Source organism: Bombina bombina, chromosome 6 (genome assembly GCF_027579735.1).
Source record: "Bombina bombina isolate aBomBom1 chromosome 6, aBomBom1.pri, whole genome shotgun sequence".
NCBI classification, from domain to species: domain Eukaryota; kingdom Metazoa; phylum Chordata; class Amphibia; order Anura; family Bombinatoridae; genus Bombina; species Bombina bombina.
The window spans coordinates 1089210232-1089230381 of NC_069504.1; the positions used below are offsets into that span (position 1 = coordinate 1089210232).

Below are 20150 nucleotides of genomic sequence, written 5' to 3' on the forward strand. Positions count from 1 at the left end.
TCAGTTCACTGCTTTTGGCTGCCTGCCTCGTGTTCCTCAAGAATAACAACGTTATGTTAATTGTTTCATTCCCATATGTGCTTATTTTATTATTTTTTCTTGAAATAAACTGTAAAATTTAAATTAAATAAAATGTGATAAGGGATATTGAAAAAAAAAATAGAACTTCACTCATATTCTTCTACATAAGCACAATGGGATAGTTTACTACAAAGGATTGGGTTTAAATAAATAAAAACAATATCGTGACGGTTTAGAAAGATTATACGAAGTCAAGAGGTTCTGTTATCTTCTGCAGGTAACGGACACACGGAGCGCTGCAGGACTGTGTGGGAACCTTCGTGTGCAGCCTCGGTGTCCGGCGGAGCAGCTAAGCAGAGCGCACTGCAATTGAATGTTTTGCCGGTTAGAACCAGGTGGCTTTAGCAGCTGCTGCTGTCGGACTGGAGCAGTGAGAGGAAGAGCAGACATGAGCGGTAACCAGGGCTGACTCGAGTGATCGGGGCTAAGGTATCCTCAGTGTTATAACAGCATGTGATGAGTTAGCGTGTGACTAATTAACTATCACGACACAGGAATGTGGGATCCAGGCTACATCAGTGTTGTCACGATATACGTTATAGATGACGGTTACACTAACACTATCGTGATACACATGAATGGGGCGCAGGCTTAAACCAGCTCTGTCATGACATACTATGATGTTAGAGACAGGCAACACACGCACTGTCGTGACACACAGCGATGCGTGAGCCAAGCTACACCACCATGTCGTAACACAAATGATTTATCCATGCTTCACCACCACTGTCATGTCACATGTGGTTATATAATTCAGCAATGTCACAGGTGTTTGAATCTATTGCCACATTTAAATTACAAGTGCACCTAGGCACAATTTAGACACTGATTCTAAAAGCACCAATAGACCTTTAACTTTAGACATATCAGGATATACACTCTTCAACTTGGTTTTTGAATAGCTGTACAGCTCGGTAAACCCATGCACAGCACAGCATTATTTGAGGGTAATGTTTTTGTTTTGGCTGATCGAATGGGAAGGTACCCCTAGCCCTAGACAGTTGCTTACATTGTCCGACGAAAAATCCAGTCATAAGTAACTACAATAGCAGAGTCATATCACTTAGAGAAATGTGATCTGTGCTAGCTCAAGTAGTGTCACAATACACATGGATCAGGTGCAAGCTGAGCAGTATCACATTACACAGCATGGCATGTGGTGCTAGTTGAGCAGTGGTCATAATCCACAGGTATCTGTGCTAGCAGTGCAGTGTCACATTACGCAGGGATTTGACTCATCAGATTGCACAGGGTTTTGGGATATGTTTTAGCTCAGCAGTATCACGTTACACAGGGATTTCGGATATATTTTAGCTCAGCAGTATCACATTACACAGGGATTTAGGATATGTTCTAGCTGAGCAGTATCACATTACACAGGGATTTCCGATATATATTAGAGCCCAACAGTATCATATTACACAGGGATTTGGGATATGTTCTAGCTCAGCAGTATCACATTGCACAGCGGTTTGGGATATGTTCTAGCTCAGCAGTATCACATTGCACAGCCAGGGTTTGGGATATGTTCTAGCTCAGCAGTATCACATTACACAGGGGTTTGGGATATGTTCTAGCTCAGCAGTATCACATTACACAGGGATTTGGGATATGTTCTAGCTCAGCAGTATTACATTACACACGGATTTGGGATATGTTCTAGATCTGCAGTATCACATTACACATGGATTTGGGATATGTTCTAGCTGTGCCCTATCACATTACACAGGGATTTGGGATATGTTCTAGCTGTGCCCTATCACATTACACAGGGATTTGGGATATGTTCTAGCTGTGCCCTATCACATTACACAGGGATTTGGGATATGTTCTAGCTGTGCCCTATCACATTACACAGGGATTTGGGATATGTTCTAGCTGTGCCCTATCACATTACACAGGGATTTGGGATATGTTCTAGCTGTGCCCTATCACATTACACAGGGATTTGGGATATGTTCTAGCTCAGCAGTATCACATTACACAGGGATTTGGGATATGTTCTAGCTCAGCAGTATCACATTACACAGGGATTTGGTATATGTTCTAGCTCAGCAGTGTCACATTACACAGGGATTTCGGATATGTTCTAGCTCAACAGTATCACATTATACAGGGATTTCGGATATGTTCTAGCTCAGCAGTGTCACATTACACATTGATCTGTGCTAGCTCAGCAGATTTGGGATATTTGCTAGCTCCACAGTGCCACATTACACAGGGATTTTGGATATGTTCTTGTTTAGCAGTAGCACATTACACAGGACTTTGGGATCTGTGCTAGCTCAGCAGTGTCACATTACACAGGGATCTGTGCTAGCTCAGCAGTGTCACATTACACAGGGATCTGTGCTAGCTCAGCAGTGTCACATTACACAGGGATCTGTGCTAGCTCAGCAGTGTCACATTACACAGAGATTTGGGAAATGTGCTAACTCAGCAGTGTTACACAGGAATCTGTGCTTGATCAGCAGTGTCACATTACACAGAGTATTTGTCCTTGCTAACTCTATTGAAAGTGTATTCCATGAACCACCCACCCTTCCCGAAAAGTAATGTTTCAGAAAATTAATCTGGAGCCTGTTACCCTCCAACCTTAGATCACGACTAAAAGCAAATTAGATTATAGAATTTGAAAGTTTAAAATTGTATGCCTATCTAAATCATATAAGAAACATTTGGGTTTCATCTACTTTTAAACACAGTTTCTCTGCATGTTATAGTTGTATAATAATAATATTCTGTAGCACATTGGTGCAGTTATAATTGTTTATTCATGACAGTCTAGTCAAAATTTAACTCTCATGATTCAGGTAAGGCATGCAATTTTAAACCACTTTAAAATTTACTTTTATCATCAAATTTTCATAGGTAGGCTCATAGACAGTTTTTCATAGCTAGACAGCGTTAGTTCATGTGTACCTTATAGATAGCATTGTGCTCAGTCCTATGGAGTTACCTAGGAGTCAGCACTGATTGGCTAAAATGCAAGTCTGTCAAAAGAACTGAGATAAGGGGGCAGTCTTAGATACATGATAATCACAGAGGTAAAAAGTATATAAATCCCTTTTAATACATGTAAATTATTTTACAGTATCCGCTCTATCCCTTCTCTTGGGATCTGTGATCAAGTTTAGCAGAGCAGCCTGACCGTATACATTGATGTGTTTTTCATACCAACCTGGCAGTGTGGCAGCCTTTTGTTACTGTTCTGTATTATTGTGAGTGATAATATAAATTGTGGCTAGCAAGCAAGCAGTATGCTGGCACTATGGCAAGGGTGAGGAGCAGATGACTCCATTGTGCATAGCACCTAGCTAAGTAATTCAGGGGGTTCTCTATTAGTAAGGAGATACAACTATATTGTCTAAAGTATTCCGCCTGTACATACACTTATAGCGTTAGTAAGTAGCATGTGCGTTTGGGAATTAGTTTTCTAAACAAACGTCTAATATGGCCGAGGGTAAAGGAATTCGGTTCTTTTCAGAGCTGGATTTATTCTTGTGAAAGTGCAACATAAAAAGATCTGTATTTGCACAGATTATAACACCACCAATGACCGCGTCTGCAGCCCATTCCAAGTACTTCTTGTTTATTGGCACCAGACAGGTTTTCTATTGGTTTTGTTTTTTTATTCTAAAGGTTATTTGGAATTAAGTCCTGGGATTCTAAACAAAATAGTAAAATAAACATAAGCTAACATGATAACAAGCAGAACAAAACACAACACGCTCAGTGCAAAATGTGTAACTGACGAGCAGGTTCTCAGCATCCAGAAAATGTTACAAAATTTCCCTTTATTACCAAACTAGCAATTTACTATAGAGTATCAGAATAATTATGCATAACTAAATTCTAATACAAGTAAGTTGTAGTGTTTTACAGAAGAAAAGGAAGATTTTACATCATTCAGTTTCTATGGGGTGTAGCAGATGTTAGGTTATTGGCAGCTGGACATTGTTTTATCATTATATTCACAGTATAGCATACAGGTGTTTTACGCAAGTCTATGAAAAGTATTGTACAAACATTACATTTGGCTGCAATATCAGGCTTTGAGGCACTTGAAACCTAAATCTATAAAGCAGAGCTTCTTTAAAGGGACAGTATAGTCAAAAATAAACTTTCATGATTCATATAGGGCATGCAATTTTAAACAACTTTCCAATTTACTTTTATCATCAATTTTGCTTTGTTCTTTTGGCATTCTTAGTTAAAAGTTAAACCTAGGTAGGCTCATATGCTAATTTCTAAACCCTTGAAGGCTGCCTCTTATCTCAGGGCATTTAGACAGTTTTCACAACTAGAGGGCATTAATTCATGTGTGATTTTGTGTATGTGTATGTATGTGTGTATATATATATATATATATAACATATATATATATATATATATATATATATATATATATATATATATAACATATATATAACATTGTACTCACGTGGAGTTACCCTGCAGTCAGCACTAATTGGCTTAAATGCAAGTCTGTCAAAAGAACGCAAATAAGGGGACAGTCTGCAGAGGCTTAGATACAAGGTAATCACAGAGGTAAAAAGTATATTAAAGGGACACTGAATCCAATTTTTTTCTTTTGTGATTCAGATAGAGCATGCAATTTTAAGCAACTTTCTAATTTACTCCTATTATCGGGTTTTTCTTCGTTCTCTTGCTATCTTCATTTGAAAAAGAAAGTCCAGAAACTTGGACAACACTTCTTGTTATTGGTGGATGAATTTATCCACCAATCAGCAAGAACAACCCAGGTTGTTCACCAAAATGGGCCAGCATTTAAACTTACATTCTTTGTTTTCAAATAAAGATACAAAGAGAATGAAGAACATTTGCTAAATGGAGTAAATTAGCCCAGAGGCAGAAAACCTTTTTACTTTCTGCGATTAGTTTTTTTTTATGGAAAGATTTTCTGCAGGTTATCTTTAAATAAAATTCAATTTTAAAATAGGCAGTTACACTAAAGCACCAGTTCAGTTGCAATGTGTTGATTAACTGGAGAATAAAGCAATTGTAAAAGTTTTATAATATATTGTAGCAGTTGAAAATTGGAATGAAAATTAGCTGCAGACCTTTTGCTCTTGGTCTAACATAGAAATGTTGTAATTAAAAAAGGTACATTGCTCATAAGAATGTCAGTAAGAAAAAACAGCTTTACAGGCTGGGAAAAGTTAGGGGGCTTTGAGCCAATCAATGCTGCATATTTGATGTTTTACTTCAAACAGCACTTTGCAGTGCAGCCAGAGCACAGCTCTGTTTGAAGAGAACAGCCTGATGTGGAGCAACGCTGCAAAGTGAAAGTGCCAACAGTTCCTGCATGTGTCCTGTTCTTTCTGCAGACATGCTGCATTTTCTGCGATGACATCTCAGATTACAGTATGTTCTGCCTTGGGGTAAATTAGAAAGTTGCTTAAAATTGCATGCTCTATCTGAATCACAAAAGAAAAAATTTGAGTTAAGTGCCCCTTTAATATAACCATGTTGATTATGCAAAACTGATGAATGGATAATAAAGGGATTATCTATCTTTTTAAACAAAAACAATTCTGGTGTAGACTGTCCCTTTTTAAACTTTTAATTTTTTTTTTTACTTGGACCCATTTTTTAAATTGGCAATTTTTTTGCAACCCAGATTATTCTACTATATTCCAAAACAAAGCCTTGTCAGGCGGTTGTATCAGTATATGTATTTTTAAACTGTAAAACTACAGAATAACTATCGCTCCTCAGCTATTGAATTAAACAAATCAATAAAGAAATTAACAGCAGTTAAATAATAAAATAAAAACAGTTAAATGCTGTTAAAAAACAAATCACAGTGGGATGCAAATAAATTGTTTCTTGCAATACAGGCTTCCTATACTGCCCGCTTAATTTACTAATAGAAACAATAAATAATCATTAATTGGCAGGCAAAGTAAAAAAGGATATAACCATATGTGTAAGAGAGGAGGCTCAATGTTCAACTCAACTTAAAGGGGTAGAAAGGTCAAAGATGAAATGTACATGGGTGCATTTAAATTTGAAAAAAGCATTTGTTTGCAATATATCTCATTAGCAAAAATGCTTCTACTTAGTAATTACTATTTTCTTTCCAATGGCATGGAGAATCTACGAATCCATTCAATTACTAGTGGGAATTCAACTCCTGGCCACCAGGTGGATTCGAAGAACACCCCAGCAAAGCTTCAAGTATCCTCCCACAATCCCCAGTCATTCTTTGCCTGTGTAACATTGTAGGTGATGTGAGAAGAAGGTGCCTGAAGAAATTAAGTTGTTAATCCTTTAATAGGTACTTTTTCCTGCAAGCAAGGATTGGGGTTATGCTGTGTCCATGTAATTCTCTTTAGTAATGGTGGCTTTTAGCAGTTGGAAGATGGCGAGGTGGTCTTTGCTCACCTACCAACATTTTTGCTACCCCTATATAGAAAACCAGGGTTGGTTACTCTGTTTTTTTCTTTATCTACAGGTCTATGTCAGTGAGGATTCTGTCACACCTGTTTTCTGTACCTGCCCTACAGCGGATCCACAGGTAAGTGCTTTTACCTTCTAGGTGAGAAGGATGCAGTACTTAGGGGTTCCTTGTTTTTTTTTGGGGGAAAAAAAGGATACTTACAAAACCAAGTGGATCCTTATGGGATTGAATATCCCTTTTAAAGGTTGGGGACTTATTGGGCAGCAGTTCAGGGCACTGTTCTCTCATGTGAAGGCTTTTTTGATTTTGGCTATGGGTATTTGTTTGCACAAGTTTACCTTTTTATTTAGCTTGGGTAATATCTCTTTAAGAAAGTTGTTGGACCGCACCTTACTTTTAAATTTGCGATCATGTGACCGCTCTGTTACTTCCTGAGTGCTGAACAGTTTGTATCTAGCCAGCTGTTTAGAATACAGATTTTCAAGGGGACAGTCCGGGTTTTCTGGCATTAAGATAATTTTTCCTGCCTGTCGCTCTGATGTTTGCAACTTTTTAGGATCTGCAGTTTGAACAGGATGTATCTGCTTCTGTGGATTGGATTTCTTATTACAGGTTGGGTGGGTCTCTCCAGCATGGCTGGGGTGTAGAGGTCTCTGGATGTTGTGCATGCTTTGAAGTTCTATTTACAGGCTACGAATAATTTTTGTCTGCTCTTTTTGTTGTCTTTTCTGGTAAACAAAGGGGTCAGAAGGCCACTTCTTTTACTCTCTCTTTCTGGTAGAGAAGTGTTATTCGATTGGCTTATGAGACAGCTGGACAGCAGCATCCAGAGAAAAATACGGCTCACTCTACTAGGGCTGTTGCTTCAATGGAACAGATTTGCAAGGAGGCCGATTGGTAATCTCTGCTTACTTTTCCCAAATTTGTCAAATTTGCTGTTTTTACCTCCGCTGAGGCTTCTTTTGGGAGGAAAGTTCTTCAAGCAGTGGTGCCTTCTGTTTAGGTTCCCCTGTCTTATGTATCCCTCCCTTCCTTTATGTGGACTCTAGCTTTGGCATTGGTTCCCACTAGTAATTGAATGAATTTGTGGACTCTCCATGCCATTGGAAAGAAAACAACATAATTTATACTTACCTGATAAATTCTTTTCTTTCCTGGCATGGAGAGTCCATGACCCGCCCTTATTTTAAGACTGCTTTTTGTTATTTTCTAAACCTCAAGCACCTCTATACCCTTTGTGTCTACTTCTCTTTCCATAATTCCTCGGCTGAATGACTGGGGATTGTGGGTAGTGGGAGGATACTTGAAGCATTGCTGGGGTGTTCTTTGCCACCACCTGGTGGCCAGGAGTTGAGTTCCCACTAGTAATTGAAAGGATTCGTGGACTCTCCATGCCAGGAAAGAAAATAATTTATCAGGTAAGTATACATTTTATGTTTTTCTGGGGCATACGCACATATGCTGTGTGGGCCCGTGCATCAGTATTCAAACACTATGCCTGCTCAGGGAGTCAGCAGTATGACATTAATTACATCTTCAGAAGCAATACACACCACTGTCAGCTCTCTGAGCACATGTAGTGTTTGAATACTGGTGCATGGGCCCTCACAGCATATGTGCATATGCTGCTTACTAAAAGCATTTTTGCACCTGGAAGTATATTGCTAAACTGCTTCTTTTTCAAATTGAAATGCACCCATGTACATGTAATTTGTTACCTTTCTATCCCTTTAAACTTTTAGCCTTGTTGGAGCAGCTTCCCCTGTAAAATGTTGTTATTCAAGTGTATATATAACAGGGGATACTAAGTGCATCCGTTGTTTACGGTATAATTTACAATCAATTCATATGGTTTGAATTACACTTACTACATAAAAATATGGGGTATCCTTTACAGCATCTTTGCATGTATTGTCGCTTTGCTCTTATAGATGGTCCGGAGCAGTCACTTGTATCCTTTACAGCATCTTTGGCTCATTATACATATATTATATTGTTTCTAAAAACTTTTGCCTGTTTTCTTAAAGTGAATGTAATTTTTTTTTACATCAGAAGCCTCCTAATTACTGTTTTACCCATCTGTATCATAACCGCTATGTTTATTTTTTTTTAGAAAAATTAAGATTGTTTATATATTTGAATTACTTACTTTTTTCCGATTTCTATCTTCCTCCTCCCACCCGGCACTTCCTTGTTCTTCACATGTGACGTATAGAGCGATTCCCAACCGCTCTATACGTATGTGTGAAGCGAGCACCCGTTCAGCTTTTTTTTCTGAGCATGCGCATAATTTCAGTGATGCCTACTCATTAATGCCTAATCTCGACCCATAAACCAGATACCCATTGATTATTAAATTCATGAATCCAAACGAAACATGAATTACACCCATCTTTGCTCTTTAGCCTAAATAATTGCTCACATATAATTTTTTGCGCATGCGCGTTCCATGAAAAACTCCCCCTTATTTGAATAGCTTAACAATATTGCGTTAAGCAATAGGGGTGACTTTACATTCACTTCAATATTGTCTCTGGCTTCTAAGTGTCATACATGTTTGTGAACCCATGTATTAGCCATATGTAATGCATAACAATATGTTGCAGTTCTCTCTAGCAAACAATGGCAATGCATTAATCTCTTACGGCTAGATTAAGAATTTTGTCGGTAACGACCCGCGTAGCTAACGCTGGCTTTTTTCCCCCCCGCACCTTTTAAATACCGCTGGTATTTAGAGTTCTCTGAAGGGCTGCGTTAGGCTCCAAAAAGGGAGCGCAGAGCATATTTACCGCCACTGCAACTCTCAATACCAGCGGTGCTTACGGACGCGGCCAGCTTCAAAAAACGTGCTCGTGCACGATTCTCCCATAGAAAACAATGGGGCAGTTTGAGCTGAAAAAAAACCTAACACCTGCAAAAAAGCAACGTTCAGCTCCTAATGCAGCCCCATTGTTTCCTATGGGGAAACACTTCCTATGTCTGCACCTAACACCCTAACATGTACCCCGAGTTTAAACACCCCTAACCTTACACTTATTAACCCCTAATCTGCCGACCCCTGCATATTTTTTTTAACTCCTAATCTGCCACTCCATACACCGCCGCAACCTACATTATACCTATGTACCCCTAATCTGCTGCCCCTAACACCGCTGATCCCTATATTATATTTATTAACCCCTAATCTGCCCCCCACAACGTCGCCGCCAGCTACCTACAATAATTAACTCCTAATCTGCCGACTGGACCTCACCACTACTATAATAAATGTATTAACCCCTAATCCGCCTCACTAACCCTATAATAAATAGTATTAACCCCTAAACTGCCCTCCCTAACATCGCTGACACCTAACTTCAAGTATTAACCCCTAATCTGCCGACCGGACCTCACCGCTACTCTATTAAATTTATTAACCCCTAAAGCTAAGTCTTACCCTAACACTAACACCCCCGTAAATTAAATATAATTTAAATCTAACTAAATAAATTAACTCTTATTAAATAAATTATTCCTATTTAAAGCTAAATACATGTAAAATAAACCCTAATATAGCTACAATATAAATTATAATTATATTGTAGCTATTTTAGGATTAATATTTATTTTACAGGTACCTTTGTATTTATTTTAACCAGGTACAATAGCTATTAAATAGTTAATAACTATTTAATAGCTACCTAGTTAAAATAATTACAAAATTACCTGTAAAATAAATCCTAACCTAAGTTACAATTAAACCTAACACTACACTATCAATAAATTTAATTACATGAAATACCTACAAATAAATACAATTAAATAAACTAACTAAAGTACAAAAAATAAAAAAATGAATTGCAAACATAATAAAAATTATTGCAACAATTTTAAGCTAATTACACCTACTCTAAGCCCCCTAATAAAATAACAAAGCCTCCCAAAATAAAAAAAATGCCCTACCCTATTCTAAAATTAAAATAGAAAAGCTCTTTTACCTTACCAGCCCTTAAAAGGGCCTTTTGCGGGGCATGCCCCAAAGAATTCAGCTCTTTTGCCTGTAAAAATAAACATACAATACCTCCCCCCCCCAACATTACAATCCACCACCCACATACCCCTAATCTAACCCAAACCCCCCTTAAATAAACCTAACACTAAGCCCCTGAAGATCTTCCTACCTTATCTTCACCACACCGGGTATCACCGATCCGTCCAGGCTCCGAAATCTTCATCCAAGCCCAAGCGGGGGCTGGAGATCCATCATCCGGCGGAAGTCTTCTATCAAGCGGCAAGAAGAAGTCCAGAAGAGGCTCCAAAGTCTTCATCCTATCCGGGCAGAAGAGGAGATCCGGACCGGCAACCATCTTCATCCAAGCGGCATCTTCTATCTTCATCCGATGACGAGCGGCTCCATCTTCAAGACCTCCGGCGCGGATCCATCCTCTTCTTCCTAAGTCCGAATGAAGGTTCCTTTAAATGACGTCATCCAGGATTCTATCAGCCAATCGGAATTAAGGTAAGAAAAATCTGATTGGCTGATGGAATCAGCCAATCAGATTCAAGTTCAATCCGATTGGCTGATCCAATCAGATTGAGCTCGCATTCTATTGGCTGATCGGAACAGCCAATAGAATGCTAGCACAATCTGGTTGGCTGATTCAATCAGCCAATCAGATTTTCCCTACCTTAATTCCGATTGGCTGATAGAATCCTATCAGCCAATCGGAATTCGAGGGACGCCATCTTGGATGACGTCATTTAAAGGAACCTTCATTCGGACTTAGGACGTCGGAAGAAGAGGATGGATCCGCGCCGGAAGTCTTGAAGATGGAGCCGCTCGTCATCGGATGAAGATAGAAGATGCCACTTGGATGAAGATGGTTGCTGGTCCGGATCTCCTCTTCTGCCCGGATAGGATGAAGACTTTGGAGCCTCTTCTGGACTTCTTCTTGCCGCTTGATAGAAGACTTCAGCCGGATGATGGATCTCCAGCCCCCGCTTGGGCTTGGATGAAGATTTCGGAGCCTGGACGGATCGGTGATACCCGGTGTGTTGAAGATAAGGTAGGAAGATCTTCAGGGGCTTATTGTTAGGTTTATTTAAGGGGGGGTTTGGGTTAGATTAGGGGTATGTGGGTGGTGGGTTGTAATGTTGGGGGGGTTTTGTATGTTTATTTTTACAGGAAAAAGAGCTGAATTCTTTGGGGCATGCCCCGCAAAAGGCCCTTTTAAGGGCTGGTAAGGTAAAAGAGCTTTTCTATTTTAATTTTAGAATAGGGTAGGGCATTTTTTTATTTTGGGGGGCTTTGTTATTTTATTAAGGGGCTTAGAGTAGGTGTAATTAGCTTAAAATTGTTGTAATATTTTTATTATGTTTGTAATAATTTTTTTTATTTTTTGTAACTTAGCTTTTTTATTTTTTGTACTTTAGTTAGTTTATTTAATTGTATTTATTTGTAGGTATTTGTATGTAATTAATTATAATTAATTTATTGATAGTGTAGTGTTAGGTTTAATTGTAACTTAGGTTAGGATTTATTTTACAGGTAATTTTGTAATTATTTTAACTAGGTAGCTATTAAATAGTTATTAACTATTTAATAGCTATTGTACCTGGTTAAAATAATTACAAAGTTGCCTGTAAAATAAATATTAGTCCTAAAATAGCTACAATATAATTATAATTTATATTGTAGCTATATTAGGGTTTATTTTACAGGTAAGTATTTAGCTTTAAATAGGAATAATTTATTTAATAAGAGTTAATTTATTTTGTTAGATTTAAATTTTATTTAACTTAGGGGGGTATTAGTGTTAGGGTTAGACTTAGCTTTAGGGGTTAATAAATTTATTATAGTAGCGGTGAGGTCCGGTCGGCAGATTAGGGGTTAATACTTGAAGTTAGGTGTCGGCGATGTTAGGGAGGGCAGATTAGGGGTTAATACTATTTATTATAGGGTTATTGAGGCGGGAGTGAGGCGGATTAGGGGTTAATAACTTTATTATAGTAGCGGTGAGGTCCTGTCAGCAGATTAGGGGTTAATAATTGTAGGTAAGGTAGCAGCGACGTTGGGGGTGGCAGATTAGGGGTTAATAAATATAATATAGGGGTCGGCGGTGTTGGGGGCAGCAGATTAGGGGTACATAGGGATAACGTAGGTGGCGGCGGTGTGCGGTCGGCAGATTAGGGGTTAAAAAAATTATTAGAGTGGCGGCGATGTGGGGGGACCTCGGTTTAGGGGTACATAGGTAGTTTATGGGTGTTAGTGTACTTTAGAGCACAGTAGTTAAGAGCTTTATAAACCGGCGTTAGCCCAGAAAGCTCTTAACTCCTGGCTTTTTTTCTGTGGCTGGAGTTTTGTCGTTAGATTTCTAACGCTCACTTCAGCCAAGACTCTAAATAGCGGCGTTAGAAAGATCCCATTGAAAAGATAGGATACGCAAATGGCGTAGGGGGATCTGCGGTATGGAAAAGTCACGGCTGCGAAGTGAGCGTTAGACCCTTACCTACAAGACTCTAAATACCAGCGGTAGCCCAAAACCAGCGTTAGGAGCCGTTAGATTCTTACTTGATGTTACTTGTGGTGGCTAAAAATACTCATGTTACAGTCAGGTCGCTGTTATTTTCTTGACTAAACAGTGGTTAACTAGCAAATACAGTATACAGTATAAGGCAAGTACTGTGTAGAATCATATAAGTACAAGCTATTTCATATTTCTATTTCATTATTCAGGGGGAGCAAATGGATTCAGCAGAAAACAAGACATATAAGGCTGAACAGAAATCCCGGTTAGTATTGTTAGTTTTAATTTTTTGATTGTTGTGTGAGGTTGAAAGGAAAACACAACCAGGTTGGGAAAACAATCTTTCTTTCATGTAATTGGCAAGAGTCCATGAGCTAGTGACGTATGGGATATACAATCCTACCAGGAGGGGCAAAGTTTCCCAAACCTCAAAATGCCTATAAATACACCCCTCACCACACCCACAATTCAGTTTTACAAACTTTGCCTCCTATGCAGGTGGTGAAGTAAGTTTGTGCTAAGATTTCTATGTTGATATGCGCTTCTCAGCATTTTGAAGCCCGATTCCTCTCAGAGTGCAGTGAATGACAGAGGGATGTGAAGGGAGTATCACCTATTGAATGCAATGGTTTTCCTCACGGGGATCTATTTCATAGGTTCTCTGTTATCGGTCGTAGAGATTCATCTCCTACCTCCCTTTTCAGATAGACCTTATACTCTCATATTCCATTACCTCTACTGATAACTGTTTCAGTACTGGTTTGGCTATCTGCTATATGTGGATGGGTGTCTTTGGTAAGTATGTTTTCATTACTTAAGACACTCTCAGCTATGGTTTGGCACTTTATGTATTAATATAAAGTTCTAAATATATGTATTGTACTTATATTTGCCATGATTCAGGTTTCAGTATATTTCCTTTTGCAGACTGTCAGTTTCATATCTGGGAAATGCATTTTTTAGGAAAATTATTTCTTACCTGGGGTATAGTCTCTTGACTGTCTTTTAATATGCGGGCAGAATTAGGCTTGCGAGGGTGCAAAATGCAAAAATTTATTGCGTCATTTTTGGCGCTAGATTTTTTTGGCGTGAAGTTACGTTCGTTGACGCAAATTCGTGATTACCGGCGTCTTAGTTGGCGCCGAGTCCTTCACAAGGTTGCGTCATCTATGATGTTTAGTTTCCGGACGTTTTTGGCGCCAAAAAATATTTTCATTATTTTAAATCCCCATTCCTTTCGCCTCTGGCCTTTTTCTATGTCAGAGGGCTATGCTGTTTGCATTTTTTCCCATTTTTGAAACTGTCATATAAGGAAATTGATCATTTTGCTTTATATGTTGTTTTTTCTCTTACATTTGCAAGATGTCTCAATCTGATCCTGTCTCAGAATCTACTGCTGGATTCCTGCTGCCTGATATTGGTTCTACCAAAGCTAAGTGCATTTGTTGTAAACTTGTGGAGATTATATCTCCAGCTGTGGTTTGTAATTGTTGTCATGATAAACTTTTACATGCAGAAAATGTTTCCATCAGTAGTAGTTCATTACCTGTTGCTGTTCCCTCAACATCTAATGCTCAGGATATACCTGTGAATTTATTTCTGATTCTATTCAGAAGGCTTTGTCTGCCATTCCGCCTTCTAATAAACGTAAAAGGTCTTTTAAAACTTCTCATAGAGTTGATGAAATTTCAAATGACCGACAACTTACTGAATTATCCTTATCTGACGAGAATCTATCTGATTTAAAAGATCCTGCCTCAGATATTGACACTGACAAATCCTCTTATTTATTTAAAATGGAGTATATTCATTTTTTATTAAAAGAAGTGTTGATTACATTAGATATGGAGGAAACTAGTCCTCTTTATATTAAAGGGACACTGTACCCAAATTTTTCCTTTGTAATTCAGAAAGAGCATGCAATTTTAATCAACTTTCTAATTTACTCCTATTATCAATTTTTCTTCGTTCTCTTGCTATCATTATTTGAAAAAGAAGGCATCTAAGCTTTTTTTTGGTTTCAGTACTCTGGACAGCACTTTTTTATTGGTGGATAAATTTATCCACCAATCAGCAAGGACAACCCAGGTTGTTCACCAAAAATGGGCCGGCATCTAAACTTACATTCTTGCATTTCAAATAAAGATACCAAGAGAATGAAGAAAATTTTATAATAGGAGTAAATTAGAAAGTTGCTTAAAATTTTATGCTCAATCTGAATCACGAAAGAAAATTTTTGGGTACAGTGTCCCTTTAAAACTAGTAAACGTTTAAATTCTGTTTATAAACCTCCTGTGGTTATGCCAGAGGTTTTTCCAGTTCCTGATGCTATTTCAGACATGATTTCTAAGGAATAGAATAGGCCTGGTACTTCTTTTATTCCTTCTTCAAGGTTTAAAAAATTGTATCCTTAGCCAATTGTTAGATTGGAGTTTTGGGAAAAGATCCCCAAAGTTGATGGGGCTATCTCTACTCTTGCTAAATGTACTACTATTCCTACGGAAGATAGTACTTCTTTTAAAGATCCTTTAGATAGGAAACTTGAATCATATCTAAGGAAGGCTTATTTATATTCAGGTCATCTTCTTAGGCCTGCAATTTCTTTGGCTGATGTTGCAGCTGCTTCAACATTTTGGTTGGAAACTTTAGCTCAACAAGTATCGGATCATGATTTGTCTAGCATTGTTCAATTAATTCAGCATGCTAATAATTTCATTTGTGATGCCATTTTTTATATAATCAAAATTGATGTTAGATATATGTCTTTAGCTATTTTAGCTAGAAGACCTTTTATGGCTTAAATCTTGGAATGCTGATATGACTTTTAAGTCCAGATTGCTATCTCTTTCTTTCCAAGGTAATAAATTATTTGGTTCTCAGTTGGATTCAATAATTTCAACTGTCACTGGGGGAAAGGAGTTTTTTTGCCTCAGGATAAAAAACCTAAGGGCAAATCTAAAGCTTCTAACCGTTTTCATTCCTTTCGACATAATAAGGAACAGAAATCTAATCCTTCCCCAAAGGAATCTGTTTCCAATTGGAAGCCTTCCTCAAATTGGAATAAATCCAAGCCATTTAAAAGATCAAAGCCAGCGCCCAAGTCCGCATGAGGGTGTGGCCCTCATTCCAGCTCAGCTGGTAGGGGGCAGATTAAAATTTTTCAAAGATGTTTGGATCAATTCAGTCCAAAATCATTTGATTCAGAGTATTGTCTCTCAGGGGTACAGAATAGGTTTCAGAGTAAGACCGCCTGTGAGAAGATTTTTTTTCTCTCACGCATTCCAGCGAACCCAGGAAAGGCTCAGGCTTTCCTGAAGTGTGTTTCAGACCTGGAGTTATCAGGGGTAATCATGCCAGTTCCGTTTCAGGAACAGGGTCTGGGGTTTTATTCAAATGTATTCATTGTCCCAAAGAGAGAGAATTCATTCAGACCAGTTCTGGATCTACAGATTTTGAATCGATATGTAAGAGTACCAACTTTCAAAATGGTGACTATAAGGACTATTCTGCCTTTTGTTCAGCAAGGGCATTATATGTCCACAATAGACTTACAGTATGCATTTCTTCATATTCCAATTCATCTGGATCACTATCAGTTCCTGAGATTCTCTTTTCTAGACAAGCATTACCAATTTGTTGATCTTCCTTTTGGCCTAGCGACAGCTCCAAGAATCTTTTCAAAGGTTCTCAGTGCCCTACTCTCTGTAATCAGAGAGCGGGGTATTGCGGTGTTTCCTTATTTGGACAATATCTTGGTACTTGCTCAGTCTTTACGTTCTGCAGAATCTCACACAAATCAACTAGTGTTGTTTCTTCAAAGACATGGTTGGAGGATCAATTTACCAAAAAGTTCTTTGATTCCTCAGACAAGGGTAACCTTTTTAGGTTTCCAAATAGATTCAGTGTCCATGACTTTGTCTCTAACAGACGAAACGTTTAAAATTGGTTGCAGCCTGTCTGAACCTTCAGTCTCAGTCATTCCCTTCAGTAGCTATGTGCATGGAAGTTTTAGGTCTTATGACTGCAGCATCAGATGCAATCCCCTTTGCTCGTTTTCATATGAGACCTCTCCAGCTTTGTATGCTGAACCAATGCTGCAGGGATTATACAAGGATATCACAATTGATATTCTTAAATCCCAATGTTTGACTTTCTCTGACTTGGTGGTTAGATCACCATCGTATAATTCTAGGGGCCTCTTTCGTTCGTCCAACCTGGACTGTGATCACAACAGATGCGAGTCTTGGTTGGGGAGCTGTTTGGGGATCTCTGACAGCACAAGGAGCTTGGAAATCTCAAGAGGCGAGATTACCAATCAATATTTTGGAACTCTGTGCGATTCTCAGGGCTCTTCAGTTTTGGCCTCTGTTGAAGAGAGAACCGTTCATTTGTTTTCAGACAGACAATGTCACAACTGTGGCATATGTCAATCATCAGGGTGGGGACTCACAGTCCTCAAGCTATGAAATAAGTATCCCGGATACTTGTTTGGGCGGAATCCAGCTCTTGTCTAATTTCTGCAGTTCATATCCCAGATATAGACAATTGGGAAGCGGATTATCTCAGTCGTCAGACTTTACATCAGGGAGAATGGTCTCTCCACCCAGATGTGTTTTCTCAAATTGTTCAGGGCTTCCAGAAATAGATCTGATGGCATCTCATCTAAACCAGAAACTTCCCAGGTACCTGTCCAGGTCCAGGCATCCTCAGGTAGAAGCAGTGGATGCATTGACACTTCCTTGGTGTTATCAACCTGCTTATATTTTCCCGCCTCTAGTTCTTCTTCCAAGAGTGATCTCTCAAATCATCGTGGAGCAATCTTTTGTACTGCTGGTGGCTCCAGCATGGCCTCACAGGTTTTGGTATGCGGATGTCCAGTTGCCAACCTTGCCCACTTCCCTTAAGGCCAGACCTTCTATCTCAAGGCCCGTTTTTCCATCAGGATCTCAAATCATTAAATTTGAAGGTATGGAAATTGAATGCTTAGTCATAGTTTTCTCTGACTCAGTGATTAATACTATGTTACAGGCTCGTAAATCTGTTTCTAGAAAGATTTATTATCTAGTTTGGAAGACTTACATTTCATGGTGTTCTTCTCAAAAATTTTCTTGGCATTCTTTTAGAATTCCTAGAATTTTTCAGTTCCTTCAGGATGGTTTGGATAAAGGATTGTCTGCAAGTTCTTTGAAAGGACAAATTGCTGCTCTTTCTTTTTTTATTCCACAGAAAAAATTCTAAACTTCCTGATATTCACTGTTTTGTTCAGGCTTTGGTTCGTATCAAGCCTGTCATTAAATCAATCTCTCCTCTTTGGAGTCTTAATTTGGTTTTCAAGTCTTTACATACTCCTCCATTTGAGCCTCTGCATTCTTTGGACATTAAACTACTTTCTTGGAAAGTGTTGTTCCTTTTGGCCATCTCTTCTGCTAGAAGAGTTTCTGAATTATCTGCTCTCTCTTGTGAATCTCCTTTTCGGATTTTTCATCAGGATAAGGCAGTTTTGTGGACTTTAAAGAGATAATTTATGTAAGAACTTACCTGATAAATTAATTTCTTTCACATTGGCAAGAGTCAATGAGCTAGTGACGTATGTGATATACAATCCTACCAGGAGGGGCAAAGTTTCCCAAACCTCAAAATGCCTATAAATACACCCCTTGCCACACCCACAATTCAGTTTAACGAATAGCCAAGTAGTGGGGTAATAAAGAAAGGAGTAAAAAGCATCAACAAAGGAATTTGGAAATAATTGTGCTTTATACAAAAAAAAAAAAAAACATAACTACCATAAAAAGGGTGGGCCTCATGGACTCTTGCCAGTATGAAAGAAATGAATTTATCAGGTAAGTTCTTACATAAATTATGTTTTCTTTCATGTAACTGGCAAGAGTCCATTAGCTAGTGACGTATGGGATAGCAATACCCAAGATGTGGAACTCCACGCAAGAGTCACTAGAGAGGGAGGAATAAAAATAAAAATAGCAATTTTTTCGCTGAAAAAAATTAATCCACAACCCAAAATATAAGTTTTATTCTCATGAATGAAAGGGAAAAACATAAAATATAAGCAGAAGAATCAAACTGAAACAGCTGCCTGAAGAACTTTTCTATCAAAAACTGCTTCCAAAGAAGTGAATACATCAAAACGGTAGAATTTAGTAAATGTATGCAAAGAAGACCAAGTTGTTGCTTTGCAAATCTGATCAACTGAAGCTTCATTCTTAAAAGCCCACGAAGTGGAGACTGATCTAGTAGAATGAGCTGTAATTCTCTGAGGCGGGGCTTGACCCGACTCCAAATAAGCTTGATGAATTAAAAGCTTTAGCCACGATGCCTAAGAAACGGCAGAAGCCTTCTATCCTTTCCTAGAACCAGAAAAGATAACAAATAGACTAGAAGTCTTCCTGAAATCTTTAGTAGCTTCAACATAATATTTTCAAAGCTCTTACCACATCTAAAGAATGTAAGGATTTCTCCAAAGAATTCTTAGGATTAGGACACAAGTAAGGGACAACAATTTCTCTATTAATGTTGTTAGAATTCCCAACCTTAGGTAAGAATTTAAACGAAGTCCGCAAAACTGCCTTATCCTGATGGAAAATCAGAAAAGGAGATTCACAAGAAAGAGCAGATAATTCAGAAACTCTTCTAGTAGAAGAGATGGCCAAAAGGAACAACACTTTCCAAGAAAGTAGTTGAATGTCCAAAGAATGCATAGGCTCAAATGGAGGAGCCTGTAAGGCCTTCAAAACCAAATTAACACTCCAAGGAGGAGAGATTGATTTAATGACAGGCTTGATATGAACCAAAGCCTGTACAGGAAGCTGCATATCAGGAAGCTTAGCAATCTTTCTGTGAAATAAGACAGAGAAGAGATTTGTCCCTTCAAGGAACTTGCAGACAAACCCTTATCCAAACCATCCTGAATAAACTGTAAAATTCTAGGAATTCTAAAAGAATGCCAGGAGAACTTATGAGAAGAACACCATGAAATATAAGTCTTCCAAACTCTATAATCTTTCTAGAAACAGATTTACGAGCCTGTAACATAGTATTAATCACTGAGTCAGAGAAACCTCTATGATTAAGCACTAGGCGTTCAATTTCCATACCTTCAAATTTAATGATTTGTAGAT

At 38.4% G+C, this 20150-nt stretch overlaps 1 protein-coding gene across 2 annotated transcripts in view; it reads left to right on the plus strand.

Annotated features, from left to right (window-relative positions):
- Positions 1–356: 356 nt before the first annotated feature.
- FAM118A (family with sequence similarity 118 member A) overlaps positions 357–20150 on the plus strand; it is a 143975-nt gene continuing 124181 nt past the window's right edge. Inside the window, exons 1-2 of one of the 2 annotated variants that reach the window (XM_053719005.1) lie at positions 357–510; positions 13224–13279. In XM_053719005.1, coding sequence (XP_053574980.1) covers positions 13233–13279 — 47 coding nt within the window. In that variant the 5' untranslated portion in view covers positions 357–510; positions 13224–13232. The remainder of the gene's footprint in view (positions 511–13223; positions 13280–20150) is intronic. The other variant, XM_053719003.1, reaches the window with a different exon arrangement.